This window comes from Phoca vitulina, unplaced genomic scaffold (assembly GCF_004348235.1).
Source record: "Phoca vitulina isolate PV1807 unplaced genomic scaffold, GSC_HSeal_1.0 scaffold24, whole genome shotgun sequence".
NCBI classification, from domain to species: domain Eukaryota; kingdom Metazoa; phylum Chordata; class Mammalia; order Carnivora; family Phocidae; genus Phoca; species Phoca vitulina.
Genome location: NW_022589727.1, coordinates 9,923,273 through 9,948,706, shown reverse-complemented (window position 1 = coordinate 9,948,706; position 25,434 = coordinate 9,923,273). Strand labels below are relative to the sequence as shown.

The 25,434-nt window shown below is 37.1% G+C and overlaps 1 protein-coding gene across 4 annotated transcripts in view; it reads left to right on the top strand.

Moving 5' to 3' along the window:
- Window positions 1–25,434, top strand: part of ASXL3 (ASXL transcriptional regulator 3) — a 183,014-nt gene that overhangs the window by 19,717 nt on the left and 137,863 nt on the right. For 2 of the 4 annotated variants that reach the window (XM_032421416.1, XM_032421419.1), the window contains exons 2-3: window positions 11,745–11,827; window positions 20,328–20,330. In XM_032421416.1, coding sequence (XP_032277307.1) covers window positions 11,745–11,827; window positions 20,328–20,330 — 86 coding nt within the window. Of the gene's footprint in view, window positions 1–9,083; window positions 9,764–11,744; window positions 11,828–20,327; window positions 20,331–25,434 lie in introns of those variants that run through there. The other 2 variants (XM_032421418.1, XM_032421417.1) reach the window with 2 other exon arrangements.

Here is a 25,434-nt window from a genome sequence, read left to right as displayed (position 1 = left end):
CAGGAGAAAAGGGGACTATTAACTGTGACAAAGCAAGCATCATTGTCTTTGTCATTCTTCAACATTTAAGTGGTCAGAATCAAATAATTCCATATAACAAAGTCATTTTCTGCAATTATCTCAAGATATATTTTGCAACTAATTCCTTCTGGCAGCTACATCTGGATGCTGTGTCATTTCAGATGAGTCTGTGAGAATAACACAAGAATTTTCCTGACTCAGATTGAATGATGAGTAATATTTGCTTTGGAAAAAATTCAATATACCTATATTTTATTTTCTCCACTGTGCTTTATAGTATAAGGTATATAACTGCTTCTGTTGCTGTTTGAGTATTCGTTTTTATTTTGTTTGACGTGGATTTTTAAATTATTTATTAAATACTATGCAATTTATATAACAGGCATAAATTATATAAATGACATAATATAGAGAGTAAGATACAATTTAAAGATTATGAAAGTAATTTGTGCTTCTAAATATGCAAGTATAAAAAAAGTATGACAGTTCCTCCTTGAACTTTTGCTTTTCTCTCCCTCTCCAGGGTAACAATTGTTAACTGCTAGAATATTTTTATGTGGTGTGAATGTGTGTGGGGGGGGAGCGTGTATGTGTATGGACAACACATACATTTGAATACATGCTTTCTCTATACATACTGTTCTTCAGCCTGCTCATTTTTACTCATCTCACGGACATCTTTCTCTGTCAGTGCGTATTTTCTCTGCAGTGGCGGTGTATTATTTTATGATATGTATGTGCCTTCATTTATTTAACTATCTCCCTCTTAGATTATCTTTTCAAAAAAATTCAAATAATGCTTCATTGAACCTGCAGGGTGGGCTGTAGATTTCTGTAAGAAAAGTTTCTAAAGGTGAACAAATGGGACCACCTACTTTTTACATTTTAATAGTACTGCCGAATTACCCTCCACGTATGTTGGCACCATTTACTACAAGATAGTATATTGTGATGGTGAAACACTTGGAGTCTGAGGGCATGGGTTTGGATCCCAGGTTGGCTTCTTACTTAGGGATAGCCTAGTAGAAGTGAATGAATGTATCTGTGTCTCAGTCCTCCTCTCCACAACATTAATACCTACCTTGACAGGTGGTTGTAAGAATTAAATATATTAACATAATTCAAGTTCTTGCAAAATTACCTAGCATGTTTCTATTACAGAATGCTTTCTAGCATTATGTATGTACTACCTTCCATTAACTTCCATAACACCACAAGCACCTTGTAAGAATTCCCAAGATACGGAAATTTGGGGTCTCAACCAATTGCTGCTTCAGAATGTTATCTTGAGGAGAATGCTGGCTTTGTCTATAGGTCTCCATGTAGACAGGTATTTACTTTTCCAAGCGTGGACAAAATATACATTAAGATCCTTAATTTTTATAATATTGTATTTTGCCATCTGCAAACCTGGTTTTTAGAGTTCTTATATCCATAATAATAAAATATAAATGAACTTCAAGTTGTTGTTAGAGTATATAATCCTAATTTAATTATATTGGACCTTGGGAAGACTATCTGTTTGGATTATTTTACCTAATTATTCTCAATTTTTATGTTTAGATTTTTATGAGAGGTTCTATGACAAAATTTATAACTGTCCTATGCTTGCTTTTGTGAAACTTTCATTGAAGATCTTGTTCATAACCACCCAATGCCACTATATGAATTTCCATAGGAGACAATTCTCTTAGTTTAGAAATAGGAAAAGCTTTATTAACTCTGACAAGCTAATATTTCCTTCATTCAGCTAACAGGAGTTAACTGACTGTTTGCCTCTGCATTTTGGCTGCCATGAAATTAGTGTGATATTCCAGATCAGAGTGGTAACACCTTTATTACTAGGCATGATTTCTCAGTTTTGAAATATTTCATTACATTTTTCTCCTTTAAAATAGTACAGAAAAAAATAAAGTAGTGCAGATTTTTTTAAGAAGGTGTGATAAAGAAAGTAACAGAGAAGTAATATCCACTATATTTTAAATGGGACATGAAATGAGGAAATGTGAGTTTGATGACAAGACACTGAAGGAATCTGCAGATATGATAAGGAGTGCTGCTGATAATCACAGGGAAAATCACAGAGACCGGGGAGTAATTGTCTAAGAATTGAACTACTGGGGTTCAAATCTTGGCTTTACTACTTTGTAGCTGTGTGACTTTGGGAGAATTAAATAAACCCCTTTGCACCTTAGTTACCGTATGCTGTCATAAAATGAGGGTGATAATAGTCCCTACGTGATAAGGGGGTTGCTGTGAGGATTAAGTGAGTTTATATACGTGTTAGCGTAATGCCTGATGCAGAGTCACTGCTGTGTGTTTGCTATTGTTGTTATTATAAAAAGAGGTATAAGTGTTTGAAATCACAGAGTATTGAGTTTGATCTCAACTCTCAGTGAAATTCTAGAGTGTATTATTAAACAGATGACTGTAAGCATTTAGAAATGGAAGTAGTGATCCCTGGAAGGCATTATGGATTCTCTAAGTTAATTCATGTCAAACTAAATTAATTTATTTTTGATAGGATTATTAGACTTACAGATCAGGAGGATGCTCCTGTTGGAGCTAAATTTCAGCCATTTGAAGTAAAATTAAATGAATTTTTAGAAGATTGAACATCTATAGCCAAGTATATTGATTGGCTAATCAGGATCTGTCTGAAAGAAGATTCCAGCAGCAACCACATGGTTGCGGCTTTGTTTTCCATTGCTTTGTTCAGCTCTGTCATGAGTAACTTGAAGGAATACATCAAAGTCATACTCGTCAAATGTGCCGATATCACAAAATAAAAAGGGAAACTGGACAGTTGAACAAGAGAATGATGATTCCAAAAGAACTTTATAAGGTAGAGCAAACAACCTTCACCTAAAAGATGAAATTTGACTGAGATAAGTATTTTTCAAATTTGTGGATACCACAAAGTTTAGCTGGTACCTGGAATAAAAAGATATTTTGGAAGAATAAGATTTCAGAGCCTGTAAAAATGGATTGGAACAAACACTAGTGCATTAAACACATATACATTTACATCCAGCAAGTTTGGAAATATACACCACAGAATTGTGCGTGTGATTTCAGAAACAAATATTGAAAGTTCTGGAAGTTTTAGTTGGTTGATGGTATGAGGACTGCTAAGAAAGAGTGAGTGTCATACTAGGTTGTATTGATATAATTATATAAGTTAGGTAAAGGGAAGTAATAGTTTCACTATATTATGTTTCACTCAAACTACATTTAGAGTATTTATTAGTGATATTTAGCTATTTTCTTTCAATTAGTACAATTCCTAAATCATGTATTTTACAAGTGACGGCAGACTCAAGAATGTTCAAAGGGTGTTTTGTGAGACAGGGTCTGCAAACTATTTTATTGAGGAATGATGGAAGAAACTGAGGATCCATTAGCCGAGAGATAAAAGAAGACTGGGCCCTTAATAGTGTGTTCAAACAGGTGGCAATATAGCATATGAATAAATGATTGGACCCCATTTTGTAAATTCATATAACACAATCACTTTAAGTTTTCATGTTAGGAAAGTGCTTGTAATTTAATATTAAATAATTGTCACATTCCAAGGCAAAAACTAGGACTACATAGTAGAAGTCATAGGAAAGCAGAATTTTTTACTTGATGCACAGAAAAAGCTTTTTAATGATTAGTGGGTTTTAAATAGAGTACACTGCCTGCAGATTTCTGTGGGAGAAGTATTTCTTTCATTAAAGAGATATTTTACTTTTTAAAACAGGTTTTATATGTATCATCATTTAAGTAGTTATTAATATTTTTCTTTTACCCCTTTTAGAACGTTGTAGAAATTCTGGGTTTCTCTCACTTTGTTTTCTTTCTGTGTTATAAGTAATAGCAACTGTTTCAAAAGATTAGAAACTTAATGAGGTAGAACAAAATTGCCAAAATCCCACAGGAAATTAGAAGTCACCTCTCAGTCGCATAGAATTTTATCTACAAATTCAGGTAATGGTCACTATGAATTGTTCTAGGCCTCACAAAGCCATTTTTCTACTCTCAGCTGTGCTCAGTTTTATGAGGCTGAGCAATTAAAATAATCTTACAGACAGATTTTTTTTGGATGGATATTCAATGATACTCCATTATAGTTGCTTGAAAGCTTGTCTTTAAGTGTGTATAGTCGGAAACAAGTACTTACTGTCGATAGTCTCTATTTTTACTTGACTTGTACCACAAGTATAACAGGGTAATTTGTCCCTGTAGTGTGCTTTTCTTCCTGAGTAACACAGTGGTGTCTGAAAGAGTGCCATATTGTCTAACCCTTCTTGTTAAACACAGATAGACCGTTGGATGACGAAACTAGGCACGGCGTGTGCAGTGTTTACCTGTGGGCCCGTGGTTGAAGAAGTTTGGCAGTGGTCGGGCGTTGGGGGATCACAGTAGGAGGCTCACCCTATTTGTAGAAGCTCGAGTGCAGTTTACACGGGAAATCTCAAAGAGAGACAACATCTAATGCCCATCATTTTTTTTTTTTTTGAAATAGCTCTCCTCATTTTCTAGGATGTGCTCAGAGGGGTCCCCACCCCCGAGCCAACAGTGTTAACTAATGTTTATTAGCACATATTGCTCTGGGCAGTCATTTGACGTATTGGAATAATAAGTGCTGTACATTCATTATCTCATTTTGTCCTTGCAGCACTTTTATAAATGAGGAAATGAGGAAACTGAGATTCAGGGAGGCTAAATATCTGAGATCAGACAGCTAGTGAGTAGGGGCTCTTGGTTCATCTGACTCTAGATCCCATAACCTTCTTTATTATTCCATAAACGTTCCTCAGACAGAGTGACTGAACACATCTCCCCAGATTAACCTGGTCTCTGTATAACCCTGCTTGGTTGTGCTGTAGTTCGGGGATGTGGACATGAGTGAGGGCCAAAGCTTGCAATGTAGCCACAAGAGCATTAAACAAGAGGCTGCTAATTATCTATTTGACAGGTGCTACCGAGGGAAGATACCGTTTAAACCATTATCTGAGCGTTCAAAGAAATATCCGATTGTTCTTAAGTGATAGATTGCTGAAGTGGGGATTATGAGGTGGATATTGTGTATAATATCTTGATTATAGACCCTCAGTTTCTGCACAACCCCTGCGCCCGTGAGGAGAAGCAATTTAATGTAGTAGAAGAAGCATACTTCTGTGTCAGAAGGGCCAGACGTCTCCTACTAGCTGCTGGACCTCGGGGGCATTTGATCTTCCTGGAGGATGCTGCTTCTGGGTGAAGTAGGCCTGATTCTCAAGGGTATTAAAACAGAATGTCCACATCTTTTAAGTCACACATTCATAAATACTAGGACAGCACATAATTTCCCCCATAAAATGCATGCAAGTAGAATAGAAAAATTGTGTCATCTTTAGACCCTTAACTAGCAGCCTCATATGTTAAGAGCAGAGAATAGCCGAACCGAGCTGCCGATCGATACTGGGCGGTCGGTAAGGCGCTGTCACTTCTTACGTGGTTGATTTCCTCCTCGGAATACTGTCAGTGATCCAAATTCATGTGCCATCAGAATGACATGGGCCTTTGAGGTTTCTCAGGAATAGTGAAAGTAGGGAATGTTAAATACATGAATCCCCGAGTCTACTGTAATATATGGAAAGCTCCTCCAGACTTTGCACAGAATTGTCTAATAAGTATGAACTATTCTTATTACATTTAAACGTTGTCATCATCAGTATTATCATGTGTACAAGTCCTGTCCTTCCACTTACTAGCTTATGAGCTTGAACCAATTACTTCAACTTGGTGCATTGCTGACAAAGTTAATCCTGCCTCCTCTATGCGTCTCACCACGTTGTTGTAAGGGACAAATAAAATAATACATGTTGTATGAGAGCAAATACACTATGTTATGTGAAAGCACCCTTTTACCATAGAGAGCTATATAATGGTTTATTGTAATAACCCCTTAATCATTTACCTAAGACGTGAGACCTTAAAGAGCTAAGCATTTGAATGAATTGCCAACATGGACTAAGGCAAGACATGCTGGTGTTAGAAAAGGGGAGGGAACTGGGTGCTGGATGGCCCCTGTAGGATTCCACAAATCTAATGGTATACCATTGACACGCTTTCAAATTGTGGAAATCTCTCTATTTTGCAATCTAATAAGTAAGCTCAGAAAATTTTATTTAGGACCTGAAGGACCAAGATTTTACCCGTTAGATGAACATTGGTCTAACGTGTTTATCTTAGGGATACTGGAGATGACTTTTGTGTTTGAGAGATACCAAGGAAATCTGGAGTAAGCCTTAAATAGAAACCTTTTATTTATTAGATTAAAATGTTTGAAACTAAAACATAGAAAAATACATTCTTAGCTTGGCCTGTGCCCTTAATGATCTGGCAAACCACCTCTGTCCTTCTCTTAACTATAGTGCCATCCTTTCTTTGCAGGCTTTTTTTTTTTTTTTTTCCTCCTCCTACTGGGACATGTAGAAGTCTGGAGGAGGAGGTTTCTGGGATGAGTCTGTCTCGTCTCAAAGTAGCATGAGGCTAGATGTTGTTGAGATAGGCTCTGAGATAGCCACATAAGTAGAGAAGGTGAAATCCAGTGGTGTATTTGGCAATCCTATACATCTGTTGAGGTCCTGTGAAAAATACAAGGGGATCCATTTTGTATACAAACCTTGTATTCCTCGCCATGGAAATCCCACTTCTTGGAGAGAGCGATGCTAAATTTGAAATCCCCTGGGGTGTAGCACTGCCGAAGAAAGGAGGAAAAGGAGGATTGAAGGGACTTTGGTGCATCAGGCAGGCGGAAGCCTGAGAGGTGCAAGACACAGCTCCTAGAGAGTGAGAGTAGTGGACTCACAAAGACGGCTTGAACACAGGAGCATGATTTGTTTTTACAAAGAAAGGAAGGGCATTTTATGTAAAGATTAAACACCGTGACAGGCCGATTTGTCTAGAAGAGACATTGATATCTGGCCAGTGGTTCTAATTACAGTCCTCCCTTGACAGGGCAGCTCTGAGAGTTGTAGCTCTGGATTTTCTTTGTGAAACTCGGCAGCTTTGGGGGCCTGTTTTTGAGGAAATAAATGACAAAGCTTAATTTTCAGCAAAAAAATTTTTTGAAAGGAACTAGAAAAGATCAGTTTTTATACAAAGTAAATAATATAGGAACGAGAAAACAGAAGTGTTGGAAAGGAGACCCAATTCACATTATTTGTAGAAGACATGATTCTGTACTTCTATACTGTTAGAACTATTAAGAATTCAATTAGCTGTTCATATAGATAGTAATTATCACAACTCAGTGGCTTTTGTATGTCTTAGCAATAAAACGTGAGAATATTATATGAAAAAGTGTATTCATAGTTGCAACTGAAAATATAAACAATAAAATGCTTATTACAGTTTATAAAACAAAACTTAAACACATGGAAAACTGTGTAAATTGCTTAAAAATTTAATTAGATGTCTCATTTAATTCCAATCTGAATTTCATCTGGAAATATAAAGAAGTGAACAATTAAAAACTTAAGAAGGAATAAGGAGAGCAGCGGCCGATCTAGATAGTGAAGTGTATTATAATATTAGAGCAATTTAAAACAGTGTGGTGCTGGCACAGCAGTTGAATGAAAGATCAGGGCATCTTTCAGGACCCCGGATGAGGCCCAGGGACAGTGGTTTACAGTTCATTTTTTAGACACCCTGAAAATTCCCAGAAGTGCCTTTGGCCATTAGAGGGAATAAGTATGGGGGCTCTGAGCACTCTCATCTCCACCTTAACAAGAATAGCTCTGCTTTTGTGCATTTTATATATTGGGTTCCCACATTTATTTGGTATCACATCCCAAAGAGTTTCCATTGCCCTAATATTAATATATGGTAGAGGATGACTCATTAACCGTGACTGGCTTATGAAACAAATTATAGTGGGGAATCTTATTTATAGGTGGTGGGGCTTAAGTCAGTGTTTCACCTTGCTACAAAATGATATAGATGAACTCAAAAGTAAAACCATAAAAATACTTGAAAAATATTTGTAGATATTTGCTTGCTCTCTGGATAAAAGGAATTTCTAAACATAGGACAGAAGTCATAATGGAAAAAACTGATGGAGTTGTTCATGTGAAAATAGAAAACTTTGCTTATCTCCCTAAAATACCCCCCCAAAAAGCAACAAAAAGGATAAATATCTATTATTAATACACAAAACAGTATTATTTTACTATATGAAGAACTTTTTACACATTAATAAGGAAAACAGAAATATCCTGTTATATCCCATATGATACTCATTTGAAAAAAAAACTTTATCCCCATTAGTATTTACAGAAGTGTGATTAGAATAACAATGAGCCATTACTTTTTGACCTACTAAGTTGGCAAATACTACTAAAAGATAATGCTGAATATTGGCAAAGTTGTGGTAAGAGAGGCAGATTTAGTTCTGCTTGGTGAGAGTGTAAATTGTTAAAATCTTTTTGGAAGCAGTTGACAAGAGACGTGACAGAGCTCACATCCTTTGATTCAATAATACTCTAAGAAAGTTACATTCAATATAGTCTATTAATTGAATTTTTAAAAGACTATAAATGCCTATCTTCAGTGAAGTGTTAATTATGATGCCCATTTTGAAGAATTCATATTGCATGGAGAAAATTAAGATAGCTAACAATATTTGCACATACTTTATATAATTATATTAAATTGGTATGTATGGATAGGAAAAACTCGAAGGAAAACACAAATATTCTTGTTTGTAGGCTTGTGGGTACATTTTGTTTTCTATAATGTAGGTATGAGTTTGCATTTTTCCAATTTTTACTATCCAAAAATAAGGTCATTTTAAATGATTATTATCTGTGGAAAACTTTAGAATTGTATTTTCTATTTCGTCACAGTTAACATCATTACTGCCCAAGCCAGTTTCAACGTGTTTTGATTTTCTGAAATATTTATTGGCCCTATAAAATCTTACTATGATAAAGTCTTAAAAATTGTGAGTAATCTTACTCTCTTCCGTGTCCTAATGCATCCTTGACCCCAGTTTCTAAAGAGGTAGGTACAAGATGGTGACCTATGACCTATGACCTTCTGCCCATATCTCTTATGAGAGACCATGAGTGTCCCCAGCATTGCCTGTCATTTGGGGTGATGCCCACCCATTAGTATTTGAAAACGTCAAGAAGGATCATTCAGGAAGTTTAATTTTGCAGGGTGTATGAAACCGTAACGCCTCACAGCCAAGAGAGCGTTGGGGCCAAGGGTGGTTACTCAGTCTGGTGTTTGGGCCTGGTAGCACAGCGTGCTGTCTCACTCCGACTGTGGCTCGTGCCCACTGTGGTGTTTGAGTATGGCTGCCTGTGAGTCTGATTCATGTCTCCACCATGTGTCGCATTATTTCGACGGTATCGATGTTTTGTTCCGTGAAGGTAATTTCTCTCTCTCTTTTGTTCTGTTCATGTTCACACAGCTAGTTCAGTGAAGCTTGTTCACAACCAGGAACCTCTCCTTCTCTGTCTCCTTTCTCTGTCTTGCAGGAACTGAGGGTGGCTTCTGGTGTTCTGTGTGGCTTCATCATTTCCTTCCTGCCTCTCACCCACTTCATGATGTAATTCTTGGCACTTTTACTTCCTTTGTAGAGTAGGATGTGATGTCATAGAGAAGGGGACAGGGCTATCCAAATTCTCTCAATTGCTGGGAGGAGCGGCCCAGGTGTGCTGAGGGGCCTGTACTCAGGAAGAGAAACAGGGAATCCTCCACAGTGAGTAACCCCACTTTTGAGTGCACCCAAATTTCCGTTAAAACGTTGCCCAGTACGCTGGAGTTTCCTCTTCGGCCCTTTCTAGATTTAATCAGTTTGCCTTTTGGACATTCCCAGTTCAGCTCAATTGTCCTCCTTTCGCTCCCTTGTCCCCTCTCCCCCCCTTTCTGCCATCCTGTGTCTCTCCCCGCCAGTTTCCCTCTTCCTTGCTTGCTTACTTGTGTCTGTCTGTGTCTTTTGACCTTCTGCCCATATCTCTTATGAGAGACCATGAGTGTCCCCAGCATTGCCTGTCATTTGGGGTGATGCCCACCCTATATATAGTCCATGCGCCCACAGCATCTCCTTTCAGTAATTCATAAGTATGCACCGTTCTTCTTACAGTTCTCGCCTTTTTGTTTTCATGTCTATTTCTTTCCCGCCTTTCTCTGTGATCTAATCTTCCTCCTTTTCAGCTCTACGATGCAGTTTCCTTCTTGCCTTTTTTTAACCAATATTTTTTACACGTTAGTCCTCTTCCCTATACAGCTGTGCCTATGTTTCTTTTTCCCCCTTCCCAGTTTTCAGGTGAGCTCTCCAGCGGCCTCCTCTGTGAGGACCGTGTTCCTTCTTTCCTGTGGACATGCTCGTTGCCATACCCTCTTTCTAGTGTAGCTCACATTGCTGGGTTCTTTAAAGGACTTACTACGGCTAAGGGACGGGTCCAGACTGGGGAAAATGGGGACATTTCCTGAGAACTAGGGAGAGGGGAGAACAGGAAATTGGCCCCGATGGTGAAGGCTGGAATGGGGCAGGCTGTCTGTAAGTCACCGGAGACCTTTGCCAGTGCTAGTTGCAATTTGGCCATGATAGTTAGGAGGGATCACAGAGCTATTTTGAACAGGTGCAGAAGCCTTTTCAATTTTTAGTTTTTAAAGTGACCCTGTTACTAATTATGATCGTTCTAGTAAATAATCCTAAATTAGAACTCTAGAATGTGCAGAAACTTCTGTACGGCATCTTTAGGTGTTGTGTACCCTCGGAGGAAGTCACTGTGAGGATGTGTGTAGACTTGGTTCTCATCCCCGGAGGTGGCCCCTGTCCGTGCTGATGAGCAGTGTGGGCGCTTTTGTTGACTGCTTTCCCTACATGTAATGAAATCCCTGGATAAATAAAGAAACTTGATTTCCAGGTCTGATGGTCTAATGCCTGTGGAAATAATGAGCCAGGTCCCATGCATTCCCCACACTTTGTTTAAAACAACTCCCTTCCACTCAAAAATAAGGAGGCCAGAAGGGGAGAGCAAGAAAAATGGGACTCAGTTCATAAAACTGAGGTGGGCTGAGTGGGAAGAGGAAGGGGTTTACTTGAAATTAAGTGAAAAAGGCAGAAGAAAGGAAACTGAGCTGAACTGGAACACACACTGTAATGGCTTACTTGGGTTTCTGTAGGCTTTTTTCCCATTTTGGCCATGAAGGATTTTTTTTCCCTCATTTTTTTTTTTTTTAATACAAAAGAGGTTGATCAAAATGTGAATCCAGTGAGGTTATTTCTAACCAGCGCTTTGTTTTCTGCTGTTGCTAGTGTCCAGGCTCCATGTTTCCAAGGTCCTGGAGATTTAGGAAACATTTTCATAGCCTGAAAACCTGTCTTTAACCATAAAATATTGGCAATTTTTAATAAAGGAAATTATATACATTTATTAACTTGGTTTTCTCAGGTTTCACATTTCTTTTTTTTTTTTCTTTTTTTTTGGTGTGTATGCCTTTGTGATATTTTTTTTTAAGAATGACCCCCATGTTGCAGAAATTGCCATAAATGTCCAGAAAAGAATTACATTTTCACTTTAGACACCTGAACTGTGTGATGGGACCTTATTTTGACGTAATGGCCCCTTCCCCCTTTAAAATTTTAAGGAAGCCTTGCATGATTCACAAACATTTTTATTTCGTATGCTTTCATACAATAATACAGGAATTTTATGTTTATTTTTATTTTTTAGGCACTAGAAAAACACCCCAATTCACCAATGACAGCGAAGCAGATATTGGAAGTCATTCAGAAAGAAGGGTTAAAAGAAACAAGGTCAGTATTCATATTTACATTTTCTATTTTCATTGCCACTAATTGCAAAGCAGTAGATGTATCTAGATTTTGATATTGTAGTTGATTGTGGATTAAGTAATTACCTGCAAATTCTTTTGTGATTGCCAAATATTTGGATGACCGAAGATTTCCTTGGAACTGCCTGTTGGCTTAATAAAATACATTAGATAGGTTAACATAGAATGTACTTTGTTAACAAAGAGCCTTGCTGCCTGAATTAGTCCTTCACTGGAGTTACTCCTCTTTCTCTGTGTCTTGTAAGAGGAGATTTTGTTTTCTGAAAGTAAAGAGGAACACTTGTACAGGCTTATTAGATAGATCCCAGGATATGAAGATTAGGTCACTCTGATAAAATTCCAAGTGCTAATAAATGTGGTTGGAAATTTAGCTGTTTTCTCTTTAGAATTCCTCTACTTGGAGTGTCATTAATCAGTTATTAAAATTAATAACAATTTTATTGAGATATAATTCATATACCATAAAGTTCACCCCTTTAAAAGGTATAGTTCAGTGGTTTTTAGTATATTCACAAAGTTGTGCAATCAACACCACTGTCTAATTTTAGGACATTTTCATCACCCTGAATGAAAGTCCATCCCCATTAAGCAGTCATTCCCCATTCCCTACTCCTTCCAGCCTCTGGTAACCACGATTTGACTTTTTGTGTCTGTGGATTTGACTGTTCTGGACATTTCATATAAATGGAATTACACAATATGCAGCCTTTTGTGTCTGGTTTCTTTCACTTTAGCAGAATGTTTTCAAGGTCCATCCATGTTGTAACATGAATCAGTATTTTACTCCCTTTTGTTGCCAGATAATATTCCATTGTATGGATATATACTGCGTTTTGTTTACCTGTGATAAGCCGTTACTAATTTTACAGTTTGGCCTTTAGCCATCAGTTGAGGGCCATTTTGATATTACTCAAGGAGAAAAAAGAAGTTTGTTACAAAATAAAATAAACCTAGAGCTGTCATATGAGTATGTGATCGTCCATGTTACATAGTGTGAATTACTTCTGTATGAAGTTGTCCACCTCTAAGCCATCGAGCATGCAGTAGCTGCAGCTTGGTGAGAGTTAGAGCTGCAGAGCTACCTTTTGGATGTTTTTACTGATATTGAGGTAGAACTGCTGAGAGAAAGGAATATATTCCCGAGGCCAACTTTTCCTAAAAAAATCGGTGTCACCTGTAACTCCTCTTACTGTAAAGCGTGGGTAACATCAGCTTCGAGCTGTTTAAAATGCATCCTTTGCAAGTTTGGTCCACGAACATCACGACTTAGAGGGGTGTAGGACATCTGGGCTCGGATTTTCACGTCTGTGTTGGAGGATTTTTCTGCCTGTTCTGAAGACACAGCTTGAGATAATGTAGCTACACCGTTTGGAAGAATTGTGTCCCCAGCAGACTGGAGGCCACAGTGGGGAGAGATGTTGCTGACAGAGCCTAACAGCTCTGCTAAGGGTAATCCTGTTCTTCGAAGCCAGATGACAGCCTGCAGAGTTAGGGACCAAAATGGGGACCCCTGGAAATTTCCTCCTTGCTGCCTGTCAGAAGCCCCGAAGATATTTATGCCATTTAGAAAGCACTGAAAATGTTTGTACAGCAGCCAAAAGAAAAGAGGAGGTAAAAAACAATCTAGGGATATCAACTCCTGTTGCATGTGGGCTCTGTGCCAGTGGAACCTGCCAACGTAGACATAATAAGCATCTCCTAGAAGCAGACATCTGAAATGTGTCCATTACGATAGTCTTCTCAAGAGGAGCGACTGTGCTGCCGTCAGTCGTTGCATACCTTGAGATCTAAAATTCCTGTACCGTGCCTCTGAACAGCATTTTAATTACACTTATTATTGTAACAGCATTATTTCATATTTTTCAAAAATCTGGTCTTCCCAGAATGGTACATTAAAGGGCTTTACGCATAGGTGGTTAACAAAACAAAACACAAAACAGCTCCTTGCAAGAATACTGAAATGGAAAAACGTAACCTGCTATTTCTCCGAATATAACCCTCCCTCTCTGCCCCCTCCACCCAATTATTGTGTCCTTCTATAAAGAAAAAAAACATGTTTGTTTTTACAAATACTGATGAACCAGTATGGTAATATTGGATGTACCTGCGAGGAATTCACAAGTTGAATAGGAAAGGGAGCAGGCAAAGAAAGAGACCGTAGTTCTCTTTGAGTTCTATTCTGTAAAATCAGCTCTGCATCAACGGGCCTCAGACCACACATTTTCGTTCGTATTTCTTTCTGCTTTCTTTGAGTCTTCTCTCTCCTGCCAATAGTGACCTGTTTTTATGGCCAGTGTGTCTGTGACCACTCTTCCCTTGTTTCCTGGTTTGCTTATGAGGATCATCTCTAAAATAAAAGTACATGCTTTGAGTGAGTTTTGGGCTTTGCTACCTGTTACGTGTGTTGTTTTAAGGGAGCAGATTCTGACATTTATTTTGCCTACTTAATGTACTCTTTTGCTACCTTCTGAGTTCCTAAATGTTTTCCAAATATTTATGGTAGCTGAGTAAATGAAGTGTAACTGTATCTGTTTTTCTTAAGTTACATTTAGAAATTCCATCATCATAAGGTCATACATGACTGTTTAATTTCTAGGTATTTATTAATGATGTGTTTTCCAAGAAATGCGGGTTTTATGATATGCCTGATTAAATGGAGGGGGAGGGGAGTGATTGTGAAAGTTACTAAGGTGGCCGTGACCTGCTGGTGGTCTTGGTGGATGAGAGGTCACAGTAGTGGTCCTCCCCCAAACAGCCCACCACTGTACCTAGCATTTCTAGAAAAAGAGAAGATTGGGGCTTTATCCATCATCATTCTGAACCTGGATTTAAACTAATGCCGTTTGTTTCAAGTTCCATGGGGGTCCTTCATTCCGTGTAGCGCTGACCTCACTGTCCTGTAATTTTGTCCTTGTTTGTCTACCTGCGCCTGCCTGTGGGCTTTTTAAGGGCAGGGCCTCTAAGACTCCTGACACTCAGCAGATAGTCAATCAGTATTTGTTGAGTAAATAATCTTCTTTCTCAGGATGTTAATTTTCTGGTGCTTAATGATGACTTTGGCTTCCATTTGGGGTTAGAAGCTTCTTTTTAACGTTATATGTTGTATTTTTCATCCTTTATAATACTTTGTGTGTTTTAATCAAAAGGAACCTAACAGTTTTGTGGGTACCCCATTAAATATATGCATGCTGATAGTCTCTGGCAGATTATATGTGAGCAAGTAAGGCTGTTGTGCTGTGGCCTGTTTTCAAACACTGCAAGTGCCTCTGGTTTAAACTTGTCATTTGTAATAGAAAACACACAAATAATTTTGGCAAAGCTGATACGAGTATTTGAAGGAGTTCAGTATATGTGATATTGTTAATTTATTTGACTGTGATGAAATTCTTGACATTTTATGCTATCTTTTCCTCTTTTCAAGTGATACCTTAAATTGCATACTTTTTTATGTAGACATGATAAAAAGAGGACAGCTTTTCTATATCATGTTCTTTGTATCTTTTTCATGTTATTGATGAAATGTGTAGTGTGTGATTAAATTCTATTTGGAAAAGACAGACTGCAAAAAGTAATTTCCATGTGGTTTTAAAAAAGGTCAGAAGGCCATAGATTTTTGTTGGAAAAAAATAGTATCATGGCATGATTTGCTAGAATTTTTAATGAAAACTTATTTGGTAGGTTTTAATTCCCTTCTGTATAATAACATAGAAGATTTTTATCAATATAATTTTACTCTGGTCCATCTATGTATTTGATTCTGAGTATTTCCAGGATTTTGTTACTTTGTGTTTATGAGTTGTGAACCATTGATAAGACATAGCTGTTTGGAATGCTTTTCAGATGATCAGAATCTTATAATCAATCAAATAGCCATGTTGCTTGTATAGAGGGGATAAAAATGTGCGTATTCCAGTCTGCTGCTTTTGTGGATGGATATTTGATATAAAGTCTGTTTGAACTGCTTGACTAAACATTCCCCCTTCCTCAGGGAGTCAGGGTGCTACTGTAGAATATGGTCTTGTCTGCAGTAATTTCAGTATTGTATTGCCAAAGTGAGCGCTTGTCTCCAGTAATTAGAAAGATGTTCATAGAAAAAGAGGAGTAACTCCAGTTACCATGTTGGTTTGGATGACATTTGGGGTTGTCCTAATTCTGCTTTTCTGTTTTTGGTTTGCTTATTCAGAAGTTCTAATTCCTTTACAAAGAGGACTGAGGGATTTTTGATGCCTGAGGATATGGTTTTCTCTGCTTATGTAATTTTTAAAGTGATGCTTCCAAAGAAGTATGTGCTCTCACATAGGAACACATCCAGGGGCAGCAAGGTCAAGCAGTGAGGCTTGCAGCACTTACCTAGTGAGAGCAGACCATTCATCAGTGAGAGATAATTTCTTATGGGCATCATCATTACAAGATACCTGTCATTAAGGTAGCATGAACCTTGATTTAGTTTTCATATTATCTGCTAATAGGCAGATGGTTTTCTAATGGAGATAAGGCAGTCATAAAATAAAGGCAAAAACCAAACCAAACCAAAACAAAAACCACCCCACATACACAAAGCAATAAAAAAAAAACCTCTGTTGGTTTGGGGGCAGGGCAATATTTATGAGGTACATTTTTACAAGATTATAGATGTCTTACTTTAAAAAAAAATCTGTTAGATTTCACCAACCATTTGCAGAGCAACAGCCTATGATTATATATCACAGTAGGGACATTTGAAAAGCTTTATAAACAGTCTCTGTTGTGTTTAGTGTTACTCAGAATATGGACGTATTTTTGACTTTGCAATGTGGAACGTGAAATTGACAACCCAAGATTTTGTAATTATTCTGGTATCAATGAGAACTTTTTTCTCCCCACTGATAATTCTTAGAATAAATTTGTTTTTAGCTACTCGCCTTAAGGTTTTGCATGTTTTCTGTTTTGCAGTCTGTGTTATGATATGCTGAAATTAGGATCTCTGCTTCGTACTGTGGTTTATTAAAGATGTTGCATTTTTCTAGGGGGATAAATGTCAGAAAATTCTATTACCATGTATAGTGACAAACAATAAAATTTCTTGGCATTTCTCTTGGTGAGATTTACGTTTCTAATTAGTACTATAGGAGATGATTCTTTCTCGCTGCTGAAATGTTTTGTCCAGAGATAAGACAGAAACACAAATAATTTCTACTGCAAAATCAATTCTTATCTCCAGACTCCATGTTGGCATCCCTCCTTTCACACTGAAATGGTGGTCTAGTTTGTGCTGAGGCATTTTAGAATTACAGTGTTAACTCACAGTGTCACCACTGCCATTTGCTAACATCTAATCCTCTCATTGTGTAAATGGTGTGCACGGTCAGCTACTTAGAGGGGGCAAATGAGACAATGGTGTTATTAAACAGAAACATAGGACAATCTGCATTTATTTATGCATGTGTATAGCTGTGTGTGTGTGAATGTGAGTGTGTAAGCGAGCCTTGAGAATAATTTACCTCTTTGCTGATATAAAATTTTACTTGTCATCATTACTCAGATTAGAAGTCTCAATCAGTCATTCCCAACTCCCTTCTTTGATGCCCCCATGGCCAGTTGGTTCTTGGGTAGTGTTAGTTCTGCTTCTTAATTACATCTTTCTTTCTTTGTATCCCTACTCCTTCCCATTCAGTCTTTGCACTTGTAATTTTTTAACTAGATTAATGTAGTATCTTCTTCTCTGGTCTCTTTAAACCCAGTCTCCCCCATTTTAAGTACGTTTTTTCCCTCAAATAAACACTACCATTTATAGTAGGATTTCTTAACTAATAATCCAAAATATTCCAGAGAATGTATTGCACCTAGCAAACTATGAATCAATAGGTATTGTCCATTATATGTTTGGTGATAATTAGATGAAACTGGGGTATGTTGCTTTTTTCCTAGTCACGTGGTACCTGAATAAATGCATGATATTCTGATAATGTAGGGTTTATGATGTAAATGATGAGAGCATCCATTATATTTTATAGTTAGATGGGATTTTGAATTTGCAATCTGGTCATTTATGTATATATTTGGTTCTTCCCAAAAAATACCACTTGAAATATCATTCATTGGCATTGTACATAATTAACTTGCTTTAAGTTAAATGGTGTAAAACTGGTTAAATAAGAATTCAGAATTTTTACATGAATATCACTAATTGTTTAAAAATAACTTTGCAATCTGTCACAAATTAAACTTTTTTAACTTTTTTTTTTTTTTTTTTAGTTTCAGGTGTACAACATAGTGATTTGACAGTTCTATACATTACTCAGTGCTCACCATAAATGCAGTCACCATCTGTCACCATACGTTATTACAATATTATTGACTGTATTCCCTATGCTGTACTTGTAATCTCCATGACTTATTTATTTTAAAATAGGAAGTTTGTACCTCTTAATCCCATTCTATTTTATCTAAACTTTTTTTTTTTTTTTTAATTATGGTTACTTTTCATTTTGTGAAAAAGTGATTCAGGGGAATAAGATTATATATTCCTTTGGAATCATTTCCTGAGTTAAAGTAATTATGTGAAACATTGCCCTACGAGGTAGGCTTCCAGCTCCTAGCACTACCTAATCAAACTGGACGTGGGCAGCTTTAAAGCCTTAGTAGTCAAGCATCTGCTTTTATAGCCACAGGTAACTGCTTGCCTTCCGCTGTGACTTTTCATGATTTTGGAAGGTAGAAGTAGAGCCCCAGGAGGCGTTCATGAACTGTGCTGTGTGTGTGCACGAGTGCTCACACGCACTTGTCGTAGTTACCACAGTGTTCCGTAAGAGCCTAGAAGATCGGGTGGCCAGAAGGAGAGGTAGCCCTTGTCAGATGGAATGCCTCACGCTAATGTGATAAATTTGGAACAGGACTCTTCCTAGTTCCCTGACTGAAGTCATGTTAATAGTGATTGGCTTAGTCTGCTCAGGCTGTCATAACCAAACACCATGGACTGGGTGGCTTAAACAATAGAAATTTATTTTTCACGGTTCTGTAGGCTAGTAGAAGTCCCAGGTCAAGGTCTAGCAGGGTAGGTTTCTGGTGATGGCTCTCTGCCTGGTTTGCAGATGGTCCCCTTTTCACTGTGTCCTCACATGTCCTCTCCTGGGTGTGTGCGTGCAGAGAGAGAGGGTGAGCTCTTTGCCGTCTCTTCTTATAAGGACACTACTCCTATCAAGAAGGCCCCATCCTTATTAGACCTCATTAAACATTAATCACTTCCTTAGAGGCCCCATCTCCAAATATAGCCACGCTGGGGGCTAGGGCTTCACCATATGAGTTTTGGGGGCACAAAAATTCAGTTCATAATAGTGATTCAGAACTTGGAACTTTAGATCGCCAGAACTCATGGCGTAACATAAGAATATTTCTAGAATTTGGAATAGCTGATTTATCTTGGAGGGTATTCATAACAATATGCTTAACATTGTACTGTGCTTCTGTTTTTATATACTCCTAATATGTATTTTCATATGTTATTCTTAACATATAAATCATAGAATACTCGGCTTAAGTTTTGTGTTCAAATATAATGTCTATATTCATATAACATAAATTTATTTGGATTTTATTTGAAGCCTTTGGTGAAAGTAGCTGTGCAGATTGCCTATAACCCTCAAGGCATCAATATTCACTAAGGAATGCGATTATAGCTATGAAGTGGCCATTTCTTAATACATCTTTTTATTCTGTCAAGCTTGCTTTCTCCATTCTGCCAAATAATTGAACAAAAAAAGGTAATTTAGGTGATTTCAGCTTTATCAAGATCTAGGTATAATTTACTCCAGAAATACTGAGCACTCTATAAATATTTCAGTGCAGAAATAGAAGCAGAAATGGATATAAGATTACATTATATGTGACTCTAAGTAGCCTATGCAGGTGAAAACCTTTGGGAAGGAATAGGCATTAAACTGGGGTGATTTTATTTAATCTTTTTCTAAGTGGTATTTTTCTCTTTATCTCTTAATTTCATTGCTTGTGCTCTTAATTGCCACATGCCTATGATTTTAGTTTTGCTTCGTTGTTTTGAACTTGACAACATAATTCAAATGCAAAACAGTTGATATGCTGACATGGGGACTTCTTTTTATAGTTGATTTGTTTTCAGAAGAATAAAAATTACGACGTTTTGTTAAGCCAGGTTTTCTAAAAGCTACAATGTGTAATTCCTAAGAACAAGTCTTAGTTCCTTCAGGACGATTAAAGACTATTTATCCTGCAACTCCTGAGATGCTTAGATGCAGAATCAAATTGATAATTGTGGACTGGGATTCTGCCTGAAATTCGGGTGATTTCTATCAACATTTTTTTAAAAAAGAAGTGAAGATCTACTGTGGGTGGTGTGCAAGGCTTGTTTGTGCTCAGGCTCAGCCCTCTCTTCAGTCTGACCAGGTATAGGTGCGGGGCTTTGTCTGGTGCTTTGTGATCAACTTAGAGGACATCGGAGAAGAGAAAAGAAAGTTGTGGAGATGTTGGTATCATAACATGATGGTAATCAATTAAATACCTACTAAGTGCCTGCACACTGTGCTCATTGTGTTAGATCCTGAGGTTTTGTGGAAGCTTTAAGGCATGTATTCATTCCATTAACATTTATTAAGCACATGTTATGTTATTGAGAGGGTAGAGGTCGCTGGATTAATGAATGAATAAAATGTAGTCCCTGCTTTTTGAGGATTTAACAACACGGTTCCAGACCATTTTCTGTATCATTTAATAAGATCTTTTAATCTCTTCTCTGTAAAGCATGTCTTCAGCCTAGCGCATAATGATTAAAAAAATAAATATATATATATTTAGCTTTATATATAAATATGTATAAATTACATATATATTTAGTTTTTAAATTTAGGAATTTCTAATTCTCTCTTGAATTCTTTTTTTTTTTTTAAAGATTTTGTTTATTTATTTGACAGAGAGAGGGACAGCGAGAGAGGGAACACAAGCAGGGGGAGTGGGAGAGGGAGAAGCAGGCTTCCCACGGAGCAGGGAGCCCGATGTGGGGCTTGATCCCAGGACCCTGGGACCCTGACCTGAGCCGAAGGCAGACGCTTAATGACTGAGCCACCCAGGCGCCCTAAGTCTCTCTTGAATTCTTGATAAAATATATGATATTCCAACATGTCAAGCAGTATTGTCTTTCCATCACAAATATAAGGCCATTATGGTTAGGAATTTATATCTTTGTATCCATTAATCTGTTTGGCATAGAGCTGAGATACCATGCTTTATGCATATTAATGAGTAGGGGCTTGATGGTTCAAAGGATTCCTAATTTTTTAAAAATCACTTGCTTATATTAGGCCCAATGCTAAAGACTTTACATGAATTATCTTTTTAAAAACTTTGAGGTGGGTTGATGATATTTTATTACCCATTTCACAGATAGGGAAATTGAAGCACGTGAGGTTAGGTAACTTGAGACCGTTCACCCAACTAGCAATTGGCAAATCTTAGATTTGATGTCTGATTCAGAACCAATTGCATTTAATCTTTTTAAAATATTTATAGCTTGAGCCTAATAAAATTTTGGATTAAGGAAAGTGTTGGTTATGTGGATTCTATTAAGTAAATTACTGCCACCCCAAACTTATCCCCTTTAGCAGCTTTTCGGGCTAATTTTTGAGTTTCTTATGTATTACTTACTGAGTTAAAGTCTAGTCTATAGATAGGTGTGTTCAGACTCTTCAAGTTTATAGCCTAATGATAAGTAGGATTGAAGGGTGAAAAAGACATTTCAATAATCTGTTTAGATTTGGGGAATGCAAAGCCTCAGATGAGTTTTTAACTCTTATGCTTGTCCAACGTAATGACGACTTTGAGTGAACATTTGGGCTTACAGACAGCAACAAGACATACTTGAATGTACCTTCTTCCTGTTTGTTTTAGAAGGTAATGCTGCGAGGATGGGAAACAGGCCTCAGGTACTGGGAGGATCAAAGGCTTCAGAGGATTCTCACCATATTGTTGTTGATATTGGACTTAACAGATTGAAACTTGTTTCTGGGGCGCTTGCAAACTGTGACCAGTCAAAGTATAATTGCTAACAAAATGTAGATAATCCGAAGGGCAATTTTAGAGGGTGGCAAGTGACTCCCATTTGTGAAACAGTTGAATGAAAATAGATGGGATTGACTAAACCATGCTTAGATCGGGGGAGGGGAGGCTAAGTTATTAACATTGTTCTTCTTTTAAGAGGTGCATCTAGGGGGAGAAAAGGAGGCCCAAAAGAATAAGTGAGTATGGTTTCAGAAGCAGCATTACTGCCTTTTTGGGGGAAATTATCTTAAGCAAAGAAGGAGCAGATGTACTTTCCTGTCATTGGTAATCTGTATCACGACCATTTATCCATCCTTCCTCATCTCATCCATCCATTGTATTTCCACTGGGAGGTATAAAACACTACTCTTTCCTTTTTACTTTTATTTTTCATTTTTCAAAAGACAGATGTAAAATTTCCAAGCAGAGCACGTTCTCCTTCAGGCCACTACAGCTAACCTGAATTCATTACTTAGTTCTTTTCTAGCATGTCTGCATGAAATACAACAATTTGTACAATGATTATTTTTCAGTTTGTTGCTTAATTTGTGTTTATTGAAGGTGACCTGCTGGTTCTAGATACAGAAAAATGGCATTCATGAAGATTTGTTGGAAAAAGTTGTTGCTAGTGGGAAAGTCTAAATGGCTCCAATCTTAAATTCTGAAGTGTCAGGATGAGCAAAGATCACTTTAGAAGGAAGGGCTAAGTCAGGAATACAGAAAGTACTATTTGGAATTCCAACAGTTTTCACTGCTCACTTATTTTATCCAGCCTTAATATTAAAAATGTTAACTTTGATTTTTTGAATTAGAATTTATGTTAATACTATTTTTAGATACCACCCTTTTGAGGCAGCCACCTATAACTTAATTTTCAAAGTTTTATAAATTAGTTTGGATATTAGATACAATGGTATATTCTTACTTTTCATAACAGAGTGATGAGGAAGTGTGAAATAGTGTTTGTAGAAATTTGAGTAGGAGCAGATAATTATCTAAATTTTAAATCTAGTCCTTTCCTTACTCAATTTTCACCCACCTGGTCACCCAAGCAGTTTCCAGTCTTTTTTAGAAGAGTTTCTTGGGATAGAAGAATAGTGGGCTGAATAATTCCTAACAGCTGAAGAATTAGACTCTTTGGTAAAGTCAGGACTGTTTTACACAAGGGGCCATTTGCTATTGTCATTACTATCCCAACTCTAAGCAATGCTCTTGAGAATTTATTTGAAAGCGAGCTTCCTTTAAAACAATGCATTTAGACCAGCCTTTACTACATTAGGTTGCAATCTGAGATGAAGTTTAACTCAGTACTATAACATTCTGTTTCTGGTAAGGACTTTGCCGATCATATGGTCTTAAACTTTTATTTTACAGATCAATAAACTAAAGCTTAGAGAAGATGAGTGGTCCGCTATAATAGAACCAGTAAATATTTGACTCATCTTAAAACTTAGATGAGGCTGATCGGTTTTGAATTTAAGAATGTGCAAAAGCCTAGTAGTAAGTGAAGGCAAGACCATATAAAGAAAAGAAGATAAATCTATTCTAAGGTACTATTAGAAGGGACATGTCTTTCAATTGATTTTCCTGAAGCGATGGGTTTTCATTGATCCAGTCACCCTCTGTTACCTGATTTTATTGGCCTCCAGTAGAACATATTTGTAACACTGTTGGCCGGAGTTAGGGGTGTGAGAGAGATTGTACTGTCATTTATACTTCAACTAGTGATCTAATATTCTCGAATTTGGCCTCAGTAGCTCCTTGTTGCCATCAAGACCTTGCTCAAAGGACTTTGGGAAGAACAGGGGAAGAGGTTGCAACCATCTTATGTCCCTTCCTCTGTGGGCTGATGTAGCTAGCCAGTGAGCTCAGTAAAGCACAATGCCTTAGATCATTTTATTGAATATTCTTATTCCAATTATTCTTTGGAATGCCTGTAATATGAGGTAATATGTGAAGCAAGGGTGAATAGATTTGCGCGCAGACAAGTTGATGCAAAAAGGTCATCCGGCAGCCATTCTCTTCTGTTCGTATTTCCCCTTTGGGCTCTTACAGCCTGCTCTTTTTCTTCATTCACACTGTGATAATATATTTCTGTTTACTTATTAAATTTTCCTCTATTCTCTATAAAAAATGGATAGCAATTAAATATTTAGATGTAATCACAATAAAATTGAGTGGACTGAGAAGTCCAATGGGTAAATTGTCAACTTACAGCAAAAATCTACTTTTCACTTATTGATTCTTTTTTCTGGCATTGATGACTCATTTGACTTTTCTTATAAATGGATCTCTAGTATATCAGTGTGGTATGGAATATATGTGATGGTTATTTTCTGGATTAAGTGAGGTGAAACTCAATATAATTTGGAGCTATCAAATTCTTACGAATTCATGATATGTTGTCTTATTCCTCACTTACAATATAATAATACTGACTTCTGACCTTTCCTCTGCCTAGGGTTGTTATATAGATTAAAATTTGAAAGCCTATTATAATTATATGTTGCTGATTATATTAAACCCTTTGCAATTAATTTATATATGTTCAGGTTATTTTTCTTAGGTTTTGCGAATTGCTATCCAAGAAACTACTTTGATTTTGCATTTACCTTACAGCATAGCCTGTTTATATAAGCTAATGTGTAGTTTTGTGCAGGTATCATGGAATGCCAAAATAAGTGATTAAACAAAATAAAAGTTAATTTCTCACATTATATTTGAAAGGTAGGTAGTCCCAGGAATGGATGAGATAACTTTGCTACATCAGGATATCCAGGGAGTCAGTGTCCTTCTGTCTTATTGTTCCATTATCCTTAGGATTTTATCCTCATCCTGATGGTCTAACATGGCTTGCCACCAAATCCATGTTCCAAGAAGCAGCTGGAAGAAGGGACACATGCAAGTCCCTTTATTGATACTTTCTGAAAGTTGAGCTTAACAGTTTTCTTCTTGTCCATTGGCCGGTTACAGAGTTGCACTTAGCTGAATGGGAAGCTGGAAACTATATTCTGTTGCAGGTGGTGTGTTCCCAGCTAAAATGTAAGTCTTCACTGTAGGGAAAGGTAGTTATTGAGGAACAACTAACAGCCTCTGCTATATCTGTTTTTAAATTAAATCTCATTCTTGGGCTTGATATAGGTTAAATATGTATTACCATTTTTGACATTTGAAAACATAATTACCTATTTACTTGACTTCATGCAAACATTCCATATATTTTCAAGTCTCTGACTCTGCTCAGCCTGTAATGACCTTCACCATTTCTTGTCCCCACCTCCAAAACCCAATTCCAAAGTCCTATACCACTTCCTCAGTAAAGAATTCTTTAATTCTAGCTCTAATTCATTGTTTTATCCTTCCTATTCCATTATAACATAATATGTGTGTTCCTTTGTTGTAGCATCTAATAAACTCTCTCAGATTTTCTCTTGTGATAATAGGACTGCAATTTTCTTAATGGTAGAGTTCATGTCTCATTGATTCGTCTCTTCCCCATGGTGCCCTTCATGTAATAGGTTCATG